A 21779-nucleotide genomic window follows, 5' to 3' on the forward strand; every position below is an offset into this window, starting at 1 on the left:
ATACAAATATTTCTCCTGCACCCGGCAACCAATCCCGGGACCTCTTGGTGGCAGACCAGCATGGCAACCGTTCGGCCACGGAGGCAGTAAATGAAACCAACACCCGCTTTAAGATTCTGTAATTGCATCCTTGTAATAGTTATAGTTATTGTGCAGCAGTAAAGCTCCTTGTGAAGAGTACGTCCAGAAAAGTACTGCCACCTTACCTATTTCTGCCGCCAAGCAGTAATGTTATCATTACTGGGTTGCGGTTTAGAAGAGTAAGGGTGCTGGTGGAATTACAGGCACATGCGACTTGTCAACTTATGTCTCAGGGTGAAGGGCGCAGTGGCAGTGCCCCACAGATCTTTGCGATTTAAAACTCTGAGTGGCACTGCAACTGTTAAGTACAGGCGTGTAGCTTACCATCAGGCGCACGACTTCTTCGTTCCGTCACTTGATAATATATATAAAAAAAAATTAATGTCGACTTGAGTTACCAAAATTAAATATTTCTCATTCTGAACAAATAATTTTGACTGATATAATTACGTTTCGCGCAATGACTTTGGATTTAATAACGCTGGAAACAAGACGTTTGACTAGATAGAACCCCTCGTAGTAATAAGAAAAGCACGTCCAATGGATAATAATATGGAATCAAAGAAACTCCACGTGCCAAAGGTAATAACTGTTTTATGTACTACGGATGACCGTTTTCTTGCTCTCTTTGAATACATTTATTTGTGGTCTGATTAATGAAGGCTTGTGACGACGTGTACTCCAATAATTCGGTTTGAGTATTTCGGTAATAAGTGTTCGTATTTGATTTTTTTGTGGTAACATGTGACGGGACGAAAGTCTCGAGCACTTGGTGGTACGCGACACGCCTGTCCATAACAGTTGCAGTGCCGCTCAGAGCTTTAAATCTCAAAGATCTGAGGGGCATTGCAACTACGCCCGCCAACCTGAGACATAAGTTGACAAGTCCTATGTGCCTGTAATTTCATTAAAACCCTTACCCTCAAAATCGAAAGCAGTAGTGCTCACATTACTGCTTAGCAGCAAAATCAGGTAAAGTAACAGTATTTCACTGGACAGTATTTCTTTCACAACGAGCTCTTCTGTTACTAAATATATGGTTTCTGAATAATTTCTTGTTTAAAACACATACATAATCAGTAAGCAGTACAGAAATCTAGCTATCTGCACCGCTTTGTTGAAATAACAAAATACTATTGGTAGCTGCAATACAGCTTTTCTCCTCTCGATTTTATAATAACTCATAAAGACGTTTCTACTGAAACCAGAACAAAAATATTCCTTAATATATCGCTCTAATCCTGCAGTGACTCATATATGTGTCTGTTTCATTGTTGAAAACACTGCATCACATGCTTATATGTACAATACACACAAAGGGTTCTATAATGTTACTAAGAGCGAAAAACTGTGCTTTTTATTAAACGAGTTCTAAAAAAGGAGGTTTTCAATTCGATTAAATTTTTTTTTGTATATATCTTACGCGATGACTCCGGCTGGCTGCATTTGTGAACCAATTTTGATGATTCTTGTTTGTTCGAAAGAGAGTACCTCAGTAGACCTATTTAAATATGAAGAAAATATTCATAAATATTAATATAACTTGGCAAATAGATGTAATTAAACGAACTTTTGAGGTCTGTTTTTTTATTTATTATTATTTTTATTTTTATTTTATAAAAAGTTATAGAATATAACAAGGTATATAGATGCACTGTCGTCCACAACATTTTTGAGCTTTTAATGGAACCAAAAACATATTAAGAAATCTAATCAAAGATCTAAGGTGCCTTTTTCATTGAAACCGAAAGTTGTTATATTGCACACTGAAATAATATTGACTTTAACTCTTTCTATTTCTTATAATAATAGTTTCATTTGAACTAGTAATTTATTTCCATCTCCATTATTGAAAAGTCTAATATAAAATGACTCAGTAGTAGAACGTCGGAATCAAAACTCAAATTCATTATCGAGTAGTAGTAAAAAGAGCGCAATTACAATGTACGGTTTAGAGAGTGATATACCTAAGACTCTATGGAGATTATAGATACTTTAAAAGTGAATTCCAAGGAATTATCCCTATAATACACTAGATTAATAAGTTTTGATAAGGCGCCGCGAGGATACCCATCATTAAAGTGAAGCCTCGAGGAATGATTACAATAATAGGATCGGGTAATAACTAGGTAGGATGGTACGCGCTTTCTTTTTAATTGTAGTATCACATTGTGCTTGTTATTTCTTTTTGGGGAATTGTCTTCGAGGAATCTATTTCGTAGGGCCGTACCTAATGCATAGGATTTAATCTTCTGTGTTTACATTCAAAATTTATTTATACATATATATATTGCAAAAAGGATACGCGTAATGTTAAAAGGCAGTTCTCACACGGTGATCGTGTTGCGGGTTGTACGCGGGTAACACGGCTGTACTGTTGACCATTTTACGACGCAGCGTGATACTGTAAGCAACTAAATATTGTAAGCCACTACATGCGTCTAAGTGTGAGAGCCGCTTTTAATAGATCGTGAGAGTCACAACTTGGCCACGCCCATTGTATAATAACTCCACCAACGTTTCTCTGACTCTTGATCGTCGATGTGTTAAAGTAATAAACAGTTAGGAAATGAAACTATTTTTCCGGATTTAAATCGCGTATATTTGTCACGGTTGACCATGGGACCTGTAAAGGACCCGAAACGTAGGTTTGTTTGAAAAAACAAATATACGCGATTTAAATCCAAAAATTAGTTTCATTTCCTATGTGTAACAATCGCGAAAACCTAAGAACTCGGTAATAAACAGTTTTAAATTTAACACTCAAAGGTTTTGCTGTTTTATTATTTTCTTCTGCTATCATTGATTATTGGTTTGAGTGTCATTTTCATGTTTTTTGTGATTATTAAATGAGGATTGTACTTAGTTAAGTGTAAGTGTTAAAAAAACAAAACTGTTTGTTTTACTAATCAGAACTGCGAATTACCTCATGAAGTAATCATTATACATAGCGATTCAAGGTGTGCCTACATATAGTTATAATGAAAGAAAAATATAATATATTAGTTAGTTATGTATATTGAATTGAAAGTCCGAAGGGGACAGTATATCAGGTAAATAAAATGTTAGGTAGGAATTGTTATAAAGTACGTATTCTGTTCATCATCAACCGATATACAGACTAGATATGCATAAGTCGCAAAGATCTGAGGGGGCACTGCCACTGCTCCCGTCACCTTGAGACATAAGTTGATAAGTCTCATGTGCCTGTAATTTCACCAGCACCCTTACCCTTCAAAACTGGAACACATTAATGCTGACATTACGTCTGGGCGGCAGAAATAGGTAAGGCAGTACTTCCCTGGACGAGCTGGACAGCCCTACTGCTACTAAAGTATTCTAAGTTTAAATTTTAATGTTGACTAAATAAATGGCCGCCAAAGGGTGAAATTACTGCTTGGACGATCTGAATTAATATTTGCATTACATTTAATAGGTAAGTACTTAAAAATAATGCACGATGATAGGCTGGTAATGATGCTGTAAAATATTAAGCGTATAGGTACCATTGGTTCGAATACATCATATATAATAATACAAAAAGAACACCCAGTACGGTGTAAAGGAGGCTTGATTACAGAGTACAGATTGTCGGCACACTTTCTTACAACGATATTTGATGCAATTAAACCTCTATAATTTCATTATTATCTGACCGAAACCCGTACCGAGTAATCAGATTGTGTAATGGAAAAAAAAACAGTAAGCTTAACGATTTGTGAGAATTTAGTCTGTAAGAAAGATTTGTTTATGTTTAAAATTTCTTTGTTTGTGTAAAATGTGTTAGTATGAACAACTAACTTTTTGAATTCTAAGTATTTTAGAAAAAAAACGCTAAATATACCGTTATGTAAAGTAAAAAAACTATGCTATATTACTGACTGACCACAAAGATTATGATAATTAATACGGTTATTTATTAATATACTTTGAGCTTAATATACTTAATCTTAAACGCGAACTTTCGCTGCCATCCTACTAGCTAAATCAATTAAAATTATTAGCCCACAGCACAGGTAAACACGCAGCCGATTAGCCCACTTCATACTAAGATTAATTACGTGAAAGACCTTCATACATGTCAGTCCATAGGTCAAACTACTGCATCATAAATATAAAGAGATAAATGACAAGCTAACTTGATCGACTGGTAAATTTTTTCCGAGGCTTTCGTACGCAAAAATGTAAATTGCAGAGGCACTGTCAAAATGTGTCTCTACCTATCTCTTTCTAACACGCACTCAGATATATTCCCGTCTCCTTTTTGCAAATTCCTGTTTGGTGCGTGGGAACGTAATGCGACAGAGTTGTTCCTGGAACGTGCGCTTCATGCTTCATCAAATCGGTTTTCGGGGCACAGATCAGGTTAATAAAGACTTGAAAGTTGAGGATACAGTTAGGCGTTTCATACTTGTTGGATTTTTGAATTGTATTTTGATAAATTGTGTTCTGATATTAATGAAAATATATACCACATAAACATTGATTGGAATTTACATGCTTAAAACGTGGTATTACAGAAGATGTAACATAAATAGTGACCGTACAAACATGTGTCACATGCATTAAATACCATGTACTAGTTATATACTATCAATTGACCACTGTAACATTATTGTTATATATCAAGTTCTTAGGTTTTTCTCGATTATTACACATAGGTAATGAAACTATTTTTAGGGTCTAAATCGCGTATATTTGTTTTTTCAAACAAACAACGTTTCGTGCTCATTACAGTCCCATGTTATGTCAATCAACCATGAACTTGTAAAGGCTCCGAAACATTGGTTTGTTTGAAAAAAAAAAAAAACAAAATTTACTTTAAAATGCTTGTCACTACTTACAATAATTACCGAATTTGAAAATTACTTATCGTATATATACTATAGCTAGCTATATTACGTTTGGATGGAGAATTTAAAAACGAAAATGACAACCCTGGGTGTGACGGTGAGAGCCATCGGACGGGCTGGTGTAATTAAGAATTAAAAATTAAAGGATTATGTTAATTAAGAACCGGCAGTGATTATTCATTGGTTCTTTTCTATACCGAATCGAATGGATAAGTTAACAATTGGTTCATTTCGTGTTATTACTACATGTCACAAGTTATAATTATGTCAAGAGTGATAAATACTATATCATCGACTATATAACCAGAAACAGAGTCGAAATGTCATTTAATTGGTTTGAAAACTATTCTGCCGTACCATTACTGTGACAACTGCGCTCCGATTGGCCAGCCCGAATTCAAAACAATTGACGGGTGTCGTCAATTGTTTCACTTCAAATCGACCAGTTTAACTTGAGCTTTGCTATAATAGACGAAAATTAATTACATATTTAATTACCGATGAAATGTGATTCCGTTTGTTTTGTAATTAGATGTTTTGCTGTTTTTTCCACAACACCGAATGGAACAGCCCTCCATTGTTAGAGATATTATCTTTATTACAATAAATACAAAATATTTTTGGAATATACGGAGACGTATACACAGAGGTCAGTTGTACTATTTCAGCTTTCTAATTTGTTATTTCATCGCAAACGAGAGTTAACATTTACATAGGGCGCACTATAAGTTTCCGGAACTGGTTACTTACATAAACAATATTTAAAAAGTAATTACAACTTTTGAAAATGGAACTCTTTGGCTGTAGGATACAGTTTGTTTCATCTGACTGTCACTTGTTTTTACATTGTGGCGTCAGTTCAGAAATTGGTTGTCTACATCAACATGAATTTAACTCGTGAAAATTTTCGTATTATGATTTTCCACGACTTATAATTTAACAGCTCAGCGGTGCTATACTCGGCTTCAAACTGCTTTTCGCGATAAAGCACCATGCAAGACGACTATTTGTAGCTGGTTTGCAGAATTCAAACGTCGTCGAATTCACGGCCGTGTGAATCTCAGTGACGAATTTCGTGATGGTCGCCCGTCCACTGCTGTGAACAAAAAAACATTGATGCTGTGCGCCGTGTGATCAAAACAGATAGGCATGAGTCAAATACAATCAATACTACATAAACATTTGGGTGTGAAAAAGCTGTGCTCTCGGTAGATCCCACACAATTTGACTGAGGCTCAAAAAACGGATCGCGTCACTTGGTGCTATGCCATGCTTACCACATACAACGAAGGAGCGTCAAATTCGGTATGGGACATACTAACAGGTGACAAAAGATGAATTTATAGTTACGATCCCAAAATAAAACAGCAATCGAGCGTATGGGTCTTTTGAGATAATCCGAAAACAACCAAAGTGGCGCGCGTGCAAAGTGCCTCTAAGCGGATGATTGCTTCTTTTTTTAATAAAACTGGATACGTGGCTACTGTTGCTTTGGAGAATCGTTATACCGTGAATAGTGACTGGTACACGACCATTTGTTTGCCGGAAGTTATTGACAAACTCCGTAAAAATAACCGTAAACGCCGTATCATCTTGCACCACGACAATGCCAGTTCCTACACGGCCAGACAGACAAATGAATCTTTGAAGGTGAACAACTTTGACCTTATGAGCCATCCCGCGTACAGTCCCGACCTGGCACCTTGTTACTTTTATTTATTTCCAAAAATTAAGAACCAGTTACGCGGTCAACGATTTTCATCACCTGAAGAGGCTGTCGAAGAGTATGAAAAATATGTTTCAGAGGTTGTCACGGAGGAGTGGCATAAATGTTTTCAAAATTGGTTCATTCGTATGAAAAAGTGCATTAATGCTAACGAAGAATATTTTGAGAAACAATAAATTCATTTCTGACCATTTATAGTATTTTTTCTTATTCATTCCGGAAACTTATAGTACGCCCCACGTAAAAGTGATATAAGGCCCACTTGAATGATGAGTTGCCAGGGATGGATGGCCCTTATTTCGTCTCTATTGCTGGTTATGGACATATATATAAAACTTGTTATACATTACTAATTATTGACAGTCAATAGTTCGTTTACTAAATACGAAACAATACGTGAATATCATAGTTATTATAGTAAATGCTAAATATTCCGTTTTAATTGATAGTAATAATAAATAACGCGCACAGACTCATAGCCCCGCACTAGGAAACCCTATATCGCCGGTGTCATGGACACACACATACACAACTACAAATTACACCCAAACTCACGACAGAAATAAATAGAAGCCATACAAATATTTTTCCCGGCCCGCGAATCAAACCTGAGACGTCAACATGGCAGTTCGTCATAATAACCGTTCGGCCTCGGAGGCAGTTAAGTATGCATTACCTATTCGGGTAATTTTCAGGTTAGTTTTCTCTACCTAATTTTGGTGGCAAGTTCTAGTATTTAAGTATTCGAGTATAATATTTCAGGATACTACATTCGATTATTAAATATTACTTCGTCATATGGTTCTAGAACATTTAAATAATAAAAATTGGCACCAAATAGAGAAAAGTAACCTGAGAATTATACAGTCTATCTTTTCTTGGTCAAGAGCAATCTTCTAGTAAAATCTATATTTATCTCCTAATATTTTCTTTCCCCTTCTTCAAATCGATAAAGCTTACCTTAAGTCTATAATCTTGTTACTCAAATAAAAAATCCTTAAGTAAGTAAACCCTTCTGTCAAACTCAGTCTATGCACTAAATGATCCAACTTTTTACCTCCTTAACCAATCATCCAATTTTGGCGTAAACGTTTCGGTAAATGTTAACCGTTTATTATGTTTACACTGTTCGAGGAACCCTGTCGTTACATCCACGCCTTGTTGCCGAATAACAATTTATAAGAATCTGATCGCTTTCACCTTTTTTTTAGTTATTGAAAGAAAGGTCTGTTTCTGTTTGACTCAGTATGTTATCGATTAGGTATAAAGTCAGTGGCAAACAGTTAGGATTACTCTACCAATATATTATGTTTTTAAATTTTAAGATAATTTTTGCAACTTCATTAAAAATGGAGCACATTTTCTTTACTACTGAAGTTTTTTTTTTTATAATACTAAGTGATGGGACGAACAAGTTGTGGATTTGGTGGTCAGCGAAACGCCTATCAATAACTGTTGCAGTGCTACTCAGAGCTTTAAAACGCAAAGATCGGAGGGGCACTGCCACTGCGCCCGTCACCCTGAGACATTAAGTTGACAAGTTCCAAGTGCCTGCAATTTCACCAGCACTCCTATCCTTCAAAACCGGGACGCACTAATGCTCACGTTATTCCTTGGTGGCAGAAATAGGTAAGGTGGCAGTGCTTCCCTGGACGAACTCTTTTCAAAGGACTTTGCTAAAAGTTATACCTAATTAATATACTGATAAAGAAGTTATACCTATTTAATATACTGATATGCATGTAGCATAGTATTGGTTTTTATATAGAGTCACTGTCACTTATAACATAACCACGGCTGTCGTATTAACTTGCATTTCTACGACGCGACAACTGTGTGTGATGCTGTAAGTGTTTTCCATACAAATTAATACTGCTGCTTGTCACATTGACAGATGTCACCGTGGTAAGAATCGCCATACATCGAAAGCTAACATGTGTTTATTGTTAACAGACAAGGGCGCGTGCCGGAGACCTTTGGCCTGTAGACCGGCCAGAGGGCATGCCAGTTATCCAGTCCTTAGAAGTCATGTGCGGGAAGGATCACATGGACGTACATCTCACTTTCTCGCATCCTTTTGAAGGAATCGTGTCGTCTAAAGGTGAGTTGACTTAACAGGCGCGTTATTGTACATACTTTCATTTAGAATTTATTTAAAAGGAATACATCTACCACACGATCAGTCGCCACAGGTGTGGTGATAAGGCACTTTACAAGTGATATGACAGTATTCGCTTTTTATTATTATTATAAGACTCGCGACGCTACTTTTGCATAGCATTGGCACATTACGTCAACATTTTACGCAAAGCTAAACTCGTGGTGTAGCGCGTCGTTGCGACTGGCTTTACCGTTTGAGAACCCCTTTACCTTTTATACAACTAGACAACTAATGAACTTAAGAAAGTATTTCTATAGAGATTCTACAAATTCACAGCCGACACTCGTCTAAACAATCCACAATTCTAATACGAGCTCAGCATAGTAAAAGATTCAGAGCGGCTCTAATTGTACCTTCTAATTGCTAAGGTTTCACTCACAATTATGACGGATACATGCTGAATTATTAATAAGTGTGCACTGTACATTCGCCCCACTTACAAACCCGTTAAATCATGGTGCTATACAGTAAATATGTGGCTGCTATTTTATTACCAGAAGGGCAATAAAGTCGTAAATTGCAACTCAAAGAGTCAATCTATCGCGTAGGTATAATAAATTGATAATACAAAGTATACGTTAAAGAATACATGCACGGCACCTAGAAAGCACGTAACTGGACATTTTCATGATAATTTTGTGACTGCTAAACGAGATACGAGACATCCTAGGTTTTTAGTACCTATTGGTAAACCAGATTTCGCGATGAGTACCAAATTGCAATTTTTGTATAATTTGTTTTACATTGATGAACGACAACTTATCAAAGCTACTTTAATTTCTAGTGATAACAAACAAATCAACTAGGTGGCGCTTATTGCAAAGAGATTTGGGTATTGCCGGCTATTAATAATAACCATAACGCACTCACTGAACAAAACCTCGCGCTAGGGAAACCCTGTGTCGCGGGTGCCATGGACACACACATAGACAACCACAAATGACACCCAAACTCACGAGAGAAATAAATGTAGGCCATACAAATATTTCTTCTGGCCCGGGAATCGAACCGGGGACCTCTGCGTGGTAGTCCGGCAATTAACCGTTCTGCCACGTAGGCAGTATAGTATTATTTTAAATTGTTTAGGATTAGCGCCATCTACCCGTACTAGTAAAAAATAATTTATAAATTAGTTTGTAGCACACAATGCCATCTGTTGCCACGTATGAAAATACGTGTTAAAGATCAGAAAATAATTTTAGCACATGGTCAATATTTAATATTACAAAGAAAAAACTGACTACTCATATTTCATATTAAAGAGGAATTAATTAATATTAATTATATCCAGGCTATTGATCAGCGCCATCTACTCGAAGATGTAAGACTGAATTTTGACCTTTTTCAGAGTTACAATCTGCAGCAAGGAGATGGTGGCCTACTAGCCACTTGTGTTATTGGTCCATAATACTATGGACCAATAACCTTAACTTTTTAGTTGACTATAAAATGAGAGTCTTTTAATTCTAAAGTACATGTTTATAATTTTTTTTATAATGTCAAGTGACGGGACGAACTGGTCGTGTTGGTAAGCAACACGCCTGTCCATAACAATTACAGTGCTACTCAGTGCCTTAAATCCAAATATCTAAGGGGCACTGCCACTCAGGGTGACGCTGAGACATAAGTTGACAAGTCCCATGTGCCTGTAATTTCACTAACACATTTACTTTTCAAAACCGGAACGTAGTAATGATGATAGCAGCAGAAATAGGTAAGGCGACAGTACTTCCCTGGACGAACTCTTTCACAAGGAGCTCTACTGCTACTAAAAATCTTTAAATATCACGACGATGAAACATATTTTATATAAGAAAATAGAGACAAGTATTTAAATAAATAGCAGATTATTTATATAGCCTGATCTATATTTGTAGCCTGATTAATTCTAGATGCCACAGTGTTGAGCAGTTAACATGTGACGCCCTACAATGGCATAACAACAGCAGAAGACAGAGTTCTTTTCTTACGTGTATATTGCTTAATACATTACTTTATAATAATAATAAATAATAAAATTGTTTATTGAATAACGTATTGTACAAATGAATAACTAAAGACTAATCATGCGAATAAATGTAAAATATAACACATATACCTGAACTATATATAATATAACTATACTGAAGAATCCTGGTATTTCAGGTAAAAAATACTAATTATACAGGTGAATATATGAAGATTAAATTATAAACAAAACAAAATGATTAAAATATGAACAAAATAATAACAATAATTAAACAATGAAATGCAAATCATGTACCTATTACGATTAAATTAGACAACATTTATTTTGGGATAATTAATAAATTGTCTGTATCATCGTAGGATATATTTTGAAGGAATTCTTGGAGAATTTTCTTATACCTGTATCCTATGTAACAAAAATGACATATGGCCAGTTTGGCGTTTAATTTATTATACAAAATTGGCCCAAGAAACACAAAAAATCTAGAAATAAACACATGTTTTGATGATACAATTTTGGGGCAGACAATATCTTTCAGTCTTTTGTTAGTGTTTTCAGTATTATATGGGAGTGCAATGTGCTGTTTGTGAACTGTGGACTTAATAAATAATTGCCTTACAGTTAGTACCTTATACGACTTATACAGAAGAGTGGGGTAAAGGAAAGGGCGAAAGGGAAAGAAACCTTTAGAAACGCTCGCTGGGCTCTCTCAATGGTTGGTAAAGAAGATTTAGCAATACCACCCCAAGATGTAATGTAATATGTAATAATTGATTGACATATGGCATAATAAACTTGTCTGATTATTTTAAAATCAGCAAAAGCGCGCAGTTTTCTAAACATATACATACATTAGCTTACGGATTCGACCGCTTAGTGCTTCGATATGGTGCTTAAAAAAGAGGATATCATCTATTATTACACCTAAATACTTTACCTTGTTAGTAATGTAAAAGTCTGGACACTTGCACAGGTTGTTAGAAGTCTCCTTACAATAGTGAGCATAAAGTTGTGTGTTAGTTATAACAGACGTTGGTTTTCGCATATAGAATTGCATGAAACTAGTTTTATCCGTGTTTAGTGTTAATAAATGTTGCTGTAGCCAGTTATTTACGACATTGAATCCTCCTGAGCATACTCATAGACTTCCTTATCAGAGTTAGCAGAAAAAAGCAGACCAGTATCATCGGCATAAGATATGATCTTCTCACCATCCAATTATAGATTACAAGACATTAATGTAAATCAGAAACAGAGTAGGGCCTAAAATACTTCCTTGGGGAATTCCAAATGCAGTACTCTTAAGATCAGAACTGAAAACGTCACCTATTTTGACACACTGGGAGCGGTTCTCCAGATAATCTGCAAGTAATTTTAGCTGTGTACCTCTTATACTGATTCTGATACTGATTCTTATACTTAGACTGATTCAAGTTTCTGCAATAGGATGGGTATATAAACTGTATCAAAAGCTTTCGCTAGGTCCAGAAATATCCCCACTGTTTTGTTACCCTTGTCAAGTTCCCTTGCTATAAAATCTGTAAGGTGACGCACAGCGTCAGATGTCGATAATTTGGATCTAAAACCGAACTGTGTTTTAGATAATATGGATTGTTTCTCCAAATACAATACAAGTCTATTATTTATACGTTTTACTAATATTTTAGATATTGCTGGCCGTAACGAAATAGGTCTATAATTCGTTATATGATCTTTGTTACCAGATTCATATACCGGGACAACAACAGCTTTTTTAAGCATATAGGAAATATCCCTTTTGTTAGAGATATTTACATAATGAATGTAGGCGGTGAAAGTAGGATGTGCCTGAATTGTTTTAGTATTTTGTTTGATATGTTATCATGACCACGAGCACTATCGTCTTTTAGGCTTAAAATTATTCTTTCAACCTCACTTTCATCCGTATCTAATAGTACAAATGATCCCAGGGACTTGTTACAGATGGATTGAGTGTTTTGTGGTGGAGAAAGCGACACAGGGACACAGGGATGTATTTGTTACATTTTTTAAATGTTTCCAAACTTTTTTACTGTCTGTATCAGCTTTGTCTAATTCCTTTTTATCGTAACTATTTTAAACTTTTTCAAGAAGGTTGTTACAAAAGTTCCTGTATTTTATATGATATTTTATACGATGCTTGTAATATTAAATTACCTGGATAACATTTAGCCTTCATATGTAGTTTAACCCTATGTCGCATACAGCGAATAAGTCCCGGTGTAATCCACGGCTCGATATTGTAATTTTTATTATTTAAACGCACGACTTTGGTGTTACTTAATATTGATTGCTGTACATTTTTTACTAAGTAGGACATACAAAAATTCGCGTCATCAGAATTATAAACTGGGTTTAAGTCAATGTTGCATAAATCTTTTTCAAGTTTATTTATATTGATTTTAGAAATTATTTGCGTGCGAGTAGAATTAAGCAATTTACAATTAAAGGTTAGTAGGGCGGCTCTATGATGGGTTATAGTCGGTTAGTAACTAATGCTATTGATTTAAAAATGGATTTAAGCATAACATGATCTAAGCAAGAACCGCTTTGATGAGTGGGGAGAGTGTGCGCAGGGAGTAAGCCATGAAACGAGCATAGGTTTAGGTACTCTTGCGCACAGGAATCGATGCTATCTGGGAGAATGTTAATGTTTATGTCTCCTATTAATAATACTACATTTTAAAAAGATGATAAAAGTTGAAACGTACCGTTAAGTGAGTCAGTAAAAACTTTGGTATTTCTAAAAGAGGGGGGTCTGTACAAAGCTAATATTGCTATGTCTGATCCAATTTTGGTTAGGAGCCGATTGCAGTCTAATATATTTGGTTCTTGAATTTAAATATTTAAATTATTCCTAGCATAAACCACTATACCGCCATTATAGTTGTAATTTTCCTTAGAGCTGTATATATAGCTGGCATGAGTGGTAGATTTCTACATTTATCTAAATAGCATTCTGTCAGAACTATGGCATCACAGTTAACGTTTAATCTTTGCAGGAAAGTACTGAAATTGTCAAAATTCTTATAGATGCTGCGTATGTTTTGTGTTAGTATGGTTAGAGGATTGCTAAACGGTAATAGATGTTGTCTGCAAATTTCAACTTCACAGGACTTCGACGGATACAGAGAAATTATCTAAGTCGCAAATCAAACCATCAATAATAGTGTTAAAGTGAATTAAGTTCTATTACAATAATTAATGAGTGGCGTTCTTAGGCGCCTTCATAATCTATTGAATTGATGTACCTTTTTTCGGCAATTTTTCTAGCGGGACAGTCAACATCTCCTGTTTGATGGTCGCAGGTCTTCTTGAAGTGCAAGCATGTAGCACACTTTGGAGGTTCGGCCTTCTTTATATCATTGTACTAATTTTTATTATTATAAATTTTTACAATAACATCACATTACTACATTGAATTATACTGAATGCAAAATACATACACTATATACTATACGTCCAAATAGTTGTTGTTTTAAAAACAAAGGTCATTTTATCCAATGGTAAAAAAAAAGATCCTTGGGATAGAAATAAATAACATACTATGTCAATTAGGTATTTTTAATCTAATTAATAATTAAGTTTTATAAAGGTAAAATCATTTTAACAAGTCGTCAAGAAAATATTTTAAATTTTACTTATAAAATTATACTTTCGTTTATTTTACTTTTTAAAGTTGCAGTGTAGGTATATTCGCGCACCATAATTACGAGTAAATGCTAAATAAGTATAGACATATTTTTTTCATTCTCGCTCTCTTCTCTCTTGGGAACGATGCTAGTCAGCTGTTGTTAGTAGATATATTTCAAAGTTTAAAGCAAATTTAGATTTGTTGAAGTATAGGTATAACCAGAAACAGAGACGAAATAAGGGTCATACATTCCAAAAATAGTATGTATTTATTATAATAAAGATAATATCTGTAACAATGGTGTCCTGTTCCATCCGGTGGTGTGGGGAAAAGCAGCAAAATTAGATATTTATTTATTACAGCATCAACGGAATAAAATTTCATCGGCAATAATATATTAAATATGTAATTTCGCAATTTTCGTCCATTATTTGTTGATAAGATGATTGTTTATTATTGATAAGACTAAATCGACATTTTACCAGAAAACGCTGAGACTGGTGGATATGAATGGGCAAAAACTCTTATTTGAAATCGAGAACGAAACGAAACTTATACATTAAAGTGTCAAATTTAATGTTAAGTTTCACTTGGTCGTTATCTTGTTGATTATAGAAAAGTTGGTGTTGAATAAATAACCAATGACTCATCTATACCGCAACATGCAGCTGCATTCTTACAATAAATCGCATCATGAAGCGTGTCTTGGTGAAAACGTGTATCGATCACGCGATGGTCTCTTTTCACTCTTGAATTATTCTATTGTAACTACAAGTGTGTTGTGTTATAATTATTATTGAAAGCATGTGTTAGATAATGAGTGTTTTTAGAACAATTACTCAAAGCAATTTCACGCTAGAAATATGTACATTTTGTAATATATTACCATGATCCTTATTGCATATAAATACAAACTATGAAAGCAAACGCTTTATTATATTAGATTAACAAAAATTCGAAAATTCGTGATCTGAATGACCAACGTCATTCAGATCACGTTAAAAAAAAATAAATATCAAATTTTAATCAATTAAGGTATTGGCCATATTGATCTACAATCTTTGGCCATCTTTCTGTTAATTTTACATCAACTCGGGTAATTTAACTGCGTCAGTGGCCGACCGGTTACCATACTTGACTGCTACACAGAGGTCCCGGGTACGATTCCCGGGCCGAGAGAAACGTTTGTATGGCCTACATTTATTTCTTTCGTGAGTTTAGGTGTAATTTGTGGTTGTCTATGTGTGTATCCATGGCAACCGCGATGGTTTCCCTAGTGCGGGGCTATGAGTGTGTACGCGTTAATTTCAGAATTCACCTTTAATAAAAAATCCTGTCGTTACTTACAAATTACAGCTCTAAATATCGCTTGATGGTCTTTTACTCGTTTTTAAAGCTGTATCCATTCAAATGAAGTGAAAATTTGAAGGGCCTATGTTGGGCGAAGACGATAAATGAGGTAACACATTCCACCCTAACTGCTATTGTAATTGACGACTTTGTATGTATGGTATTATCATGTTAAATACGACACCTATACGATTTACCAATTCTGGGTGATTTCTTTAAAACTTCCTGCCTATTCTTAAAATACGCTCTAAAATGTTACTTTTCAAATGACCATAAACAAGAGAACATTACAAGAAAAGTGTTAGTGTTAAAAAAAGGATATCGAAATTGATACGATTTTCAAGTTGAAGTTACTTCCTTGATTATATTTTATGATTGTTTAAAGAAGGAACTATGCGAAGGCTACCGACCCATTGTTTTAATATCAGCCAAATTTAAAAAATATGGTTCTCTGAAAATTAAATTAACAAATCTCGCTATAGTCGTACCTATTCATAACCAATATGAAATCAATACGAAAGTATTAAAATAATAATAAAGATGCAGGCTCAAGTGTTTTTACGGACATGATGAAAGCTTTCGATTTCGTTATATAAATTATTACTGAACAACATGAGTATGGTTTGAGAGGTTCCGTCCTAATGTCTTATTTCAAAATTACCAACAAGAAATACATATTATGAATATAGACAAACACAACAAGGAATTTGTGTAATAAAATTTGAGAAATATATGGAACACGGTGTGCAGGGTAACATTCTAGGCAAGGTAAGTACAGTACCGGCACTCTATGATGACCCTTTTGACAGATTACAATAGTGAGGTCAAACCTCAATTCGTTATCGAAAAAAATATAATCAAATGCGAGTCGGATTTATTTTAAATTATCTGATTAAATTTAGCTGATTAAAAAGTTTTAACAAAACGAAAATTAAAATGTTTACTTAATATATCGTCAATTCTTATATTATATATATCGCCAGCTTTGACGCGAGTTTGCCGGAGGCAGAAGTTGTACTGGACTGCGATCCTGTAAGTGAGATTCGTATTAGATTTCATTTTTTTAAATTTCGAAAAATAAATGCCGAGTTGTGTCGTAAAATTATACATTCCATAAATTTTACTGCACTTCACCATTGACAACAATGTACATCAATTAGCTCCTTCAACGTAGTTATGAATTAATATAAAACTTGATGAGTGGATAAACGTCAAAATGGCCATCATAGCGTGCCGGTACTACGATACTAGCCGGTACTAGCGTGCCGGTATTAATGATATGCCAGAACATGTTAAACAAAAGACGGTCCTCACAGACGATACTTCTGTAATAGTCAAAGTTCAAATAATCATAAATGCGAATCAAGGCTAAACAATGAGTGCATTGTTACTACACTAAGCGTTAATGATACTGTTAAATAGCAACAAGAAAATAATCTCGTAGTGAATTGAGATAAGACAAAATTTATGCAATTCTATTTGCTACTATCGCTATCTAAATCTTAATAGTGAATTACCATGGACAAAGCTTGATGAGATGTTTGAGCTCTTGATTGTTACAGTCGTATATACTAAATTTAGTAAATATATATGTACCTACATGTTCATAAATCTTTCAATAATTACATCAAATAAGCGACAAATATTTACGTTTCGCCAATATACCTTCGTACTAAAAATTCATGTGAAAAGTGTTGATAAAATTAATATTTTTAATAAACAGCTCCAAAACTGTTTTGTACAAAAGTGCTACTACAGTTTGAACGAATTCTTAGATGATAAAATTTGGATTAATTAAAAATCTTATAAATACATAGCCGTATTAATTAAGTAAATGGTAGTGTAGTTAGTATACATTGATTGTTACAGAAATTTGTCTTTATTTATAGAAGTACCCTCTGCCCTTCTTTGCTATGCCTTTGCGGGGTATCACATAAATATTATATAATGGTGGCACTTCACATGGTTATTTGTATTTGCGTGTTTAATAGGTATATTTGGTTAACAATCACCATGTGTAGATGGCATGTGTGACAATGTATATGCCTTGTTTGCCTATTTGACAAATACGGCAAATACCGAACTCACGTTACCGTGCGCTGGTCGGTTTCTCTACGCACGTCAAAGTATCTCCAAATAGGCAACTACGCAACGCGAAAACCGTTCACACTACGGTCATATTATTAATTTTTTTAGTTCCCTGGTTGGCTTCATGTCTACGCGGTCATATTTGTCAGTGTTTGTGTTTCTTTGTACGTCAAATATTTTTCCAAGTTCATCATACACTCAATAACGAATACAAGTAGCCATGTGAACTGCCGCCATAATAAAGACTGATTCGTTTATTCTTAGGATCTTAATAAATAGTGCTATAAATTTAATGGAATTAAATCGGCGCTCTCAGGATATCACGTGTTTGTGGCCTTTAATTTCTGTTTTGCGCTGTAATCCTGAGATAACGTTGCTGCATAGTACCTTTATGTAGCCACTTTTAGAACGTAAAAGAAGCACCATAGTACAATACTTGGATCACTCCTGAAAAGTTATCATTTTGCGGATGTGGCCTTATTCTCTATCTACAGGTAAAAGATACTTTATAACCGAATGTTAAGGAGAATAAATGTTACACTTAGAATATATAAAAAGTTCATACTCCAAAATTACAAATAACCAGAAATAGGCAGTAGGTTAAAACCCAAACAACCTACACGGGTTTTAACTGGGTTTTTACTCAAAGCTGTTTTAACCTATTTCTTTCCAAAACAATGAAGAGAAACATTATATACGCGTAAAATAATACGGAAATTGGTATACTTCCATGCTTATTACAAATTTCGATGCAAAATCTTTATTGAACGAAAAAGAGGTAACTCCACACAGTACCTTGCAGTCCTGTGGACTTTCCCTTACTGCTAGGGATGCACATTACGATTCTTGGAAATTGATGCAAATGTATATGATAACGAGTTTTTGTATCGATTCATTTCAATGTGTTTATCCAGTAAATCGATTCTATAGAAATTTTGTCATAATATCATTAATTATTCATTTGAATAAAACCTTTACCCGCGCAACACAACATACACATGTGTATACATATTTGTATAGGAGAACAATAACCAATTATGAATACATGTTTCTCAACTTTACACATTGCATTGAAAATGTCAATAAATGTTTTCGTATTCAAATCTATTCATTACATTAGACAGTCTCTTCACACTTTCGTGACAAAATGTCTCCACAATGGTATTTACATAAAGTTCCGTATTCTGTTAATGTAGGTACACACACCTTCTCCGTGGTCTAACAAAACCATTTCTCAATTAGTTAGAATAGTGTCCCTATATTTTTACTCCATATGACAATTAACGTAAAAAAAAAACATTTGAGTAGGTACAGAAAATGACTATGGAATTGAATTAATTACATTAACAAATACAATTACAAAGTCAGGTCATTCAATTCCGATATTAATGATTTTTAACAAAAATCAGTGTTCTTACAAGAATTCTAAATTAATTTAGATTTCTGTGTACTGGCTCGAATTTTGAAAATCTAGTGACAGAATTCACGTGCGGATGACAAAAATTTGTATTTAATATTCACAAGAAATGGTGTTACGCCCATGCTACGCCGAAATTATTTTCAAATAAAATAAATTACATGTCTGCTCTTAAGATTCTATTTTCAAATCCTTGGAGTATGGTTGGACCATTTATCAGTAACCACCTAAAATATTTTCTTAAAAAACTTCGTGCTTTTTAACTTCTTAAGTTTTCGCGATTACTACACATTGGAAATGGTTTTTTTTTTCGATCTAAATTGAGTATAATTGTTTTTTCAAACATACTAAAGGTTCGTGCGACTGTTATTACAACTTTATACACAAAATGTATGTTTGAAAGTGTCGATGTCACATAATAAACCTATAAAAATCTATAAGAAAACTTCATAATCATGAGTGTTGTTTTTGTCTTATAATCTCTCACGACGTATTCTTTAGTAACGCTTATCGTATTTCTTAATTTTATACTGTGATAAAACCGTGCTACTCACAATAGATACTAAGTCAGTTGTCGCTACTTCTCACACTGTTTATACTACGTGTCGTGGGTAAACATTTTTTATTGGACAAATTTCCTTTTAATAACTTTATATGAGAATTATTAAATTAACCATTTGAAAATGGAACAATGAATAAAATTCCTAAATCTATTATTAAAATTGAAATTCGAATAGTGCCAATTTAATATTCCGCCTTGGAATATCAAATTGGCTCTATTTGAATTTCAAAACCAACTTTTAGTTGAAAAATGAAACAATTGCCGATCATGTCGCGTTCAAATGTTTCCTGGGGGCTTACCATAACCTTTCCAAAAATAATCTTATTTTAATGTAAGCTTAAAGTAAGCTTATTGTAATATTACTCATATTCGTACCATGACGAACCTGTCAATCAAGTAATGTATTATTGCAAAAGTTATTGAATAACGAATGATTTCCCAATATTGTCTATTCTTTACTAAAAATAGGAAAGAGATAACGCCATGTGAACTATATAATGCAACTATTTTAAGATTGCTAAATTTGACATAAGAGCAATATTACTTCAATGTTTAAGTCGCGTCATAGTGCGAACTGAGTGAATAAATAGTCACAAAGCTGCCAATAAAACATCATAGTTTTAACATTACAATAAGCTTACTTTAAGCGCGTTATGGTACGAAAGTCAATGTAAGGTTAAAGTAATATTGTTTTAAGAGGTTGTGGTAGGCCCCCTGAACAGTATAAATATTTTAGCTGGAAAAAGAGTTTAGGAGTCCATATTCGTAGTTGATTTTTTAAATGTGTTACGTTTTAGTAGCAGTAGAGCTCCTTGTGAAAGAGTTCGTCCAGGCAAGTACTGCCACCTTACCTATTTCTGCCGCCAAGCAGTAATGTGAGCATTACTGCGTTCCAGTTTAGAAGAACAAGGGTGCTGGTGAAATTACAGGCACAGGGTCTTCAGGGTATGTCTGAAGGTGACAGGTGCGGTGGCAGTGTCCATAAAATCTTTGCGATTTTATGCTCTGAATGGCATTGCGACTATTATGGATAGACATGTCGCTTACCACCAGGCGCACGACTTGTTCGTCGTGTCACTTGGTAAATAAAAAATTAAAAATTATTGTAGTAGTAAAAAAAGTAGAATCGCACGATAAAATTATATGTGTCGATCCAGGTAATAGTACATTACGACGGGATTTTTAAAGGGGTTAATTCTCGCACTAAACTGGTCAGGTGGGATAAAAGGTACAGTCGGTGCCCTCACTTATGTATCCACTATTGGTATTGAGTGCTATACAAGTAGTGGATACCTAAGTGAGGACACCGACTGTACACCGGGGGGAAGAGGGACTTGAAGCCTTAACTTCTAATCTAAAACGATATTAAAGAGATGTCGCTAGAATGCTCCAAATCCAGAAGGCGGATTAAATGAATTTGACAGCTGTCAAAGCTCACACGAACACGACGTATATACGACAGACGTACATAGATAAGACGTGCGATGACTGTTCCTTTTACCCCATCTTTTGGGGAATGGGAAACGTTGGCACATTTTCACGTTTTCGCCAAATATATTTTAAGTATTGAATTCAGCGTAACGATCGTAAAAAATAAAGCAAATAAACAAAGGCACATTTAAAATTCTTATAAAACTTCAGTATTTCCTCGAGTTCAAAACATTTGACTCAAAATAAGTATGTTTATCTTACTCCACTTGACTATACATATGCCAAAAGTGCTTGTGAAATTCATAAATGGTCATAAAGTGCCTGCGAACTGACACAAATTTCGATGTACAACACACGTAATATGACCGTAACTAAACTAATTCGCACCCTACAACTCATGTCCAATGATTATGAACACTCGTCTATTGTTCTTAAACACGTACATATATTGCAGCAGTATGAATGTTGGCAGATTGTAATGCAGTGCAT

General features: G+C 34.5%; 1 protein-coding gene across 1 annotated transcript in view; it reads left to right on the top strand.

Annotated features, from left to right (window-relative positions):
• LOC113229289 overlaps positions 1-21779 on the top strand; it is a 142311-nt gene that overhangs the window by 101321 nt on the left and 19211 nt on the right. The window contains exon 4 of the mRNA XM_026462840.1: positions 8614-8761. Coding sequence (XP_026318625.1) covers positions 8614-8761 — 148 coding nt within the window. The remainder of the gene's footprint in view (positions 1-8613; positions 8762-21779) is intronic.

This window comes from Hyposmocoma kahamanoa, unplaced genomic scaffold, assembly GCF_003589595.1.
Source record: "Hyposmocoma kahamanoa isolate Upper Pololo Valley unplaced genomic scaffold, ASM358959v1 296, whole genome shotgun sequence".
In the NCBI taxonomy this organism is placed as follows: domain Eukaryota; kingdom Metazoa; phylum Arthropoda; class Insecta; order Lepidoptera; family Cosmopterigidae; genus Hyposmocoma; species Hyposmocoma kahamanoa.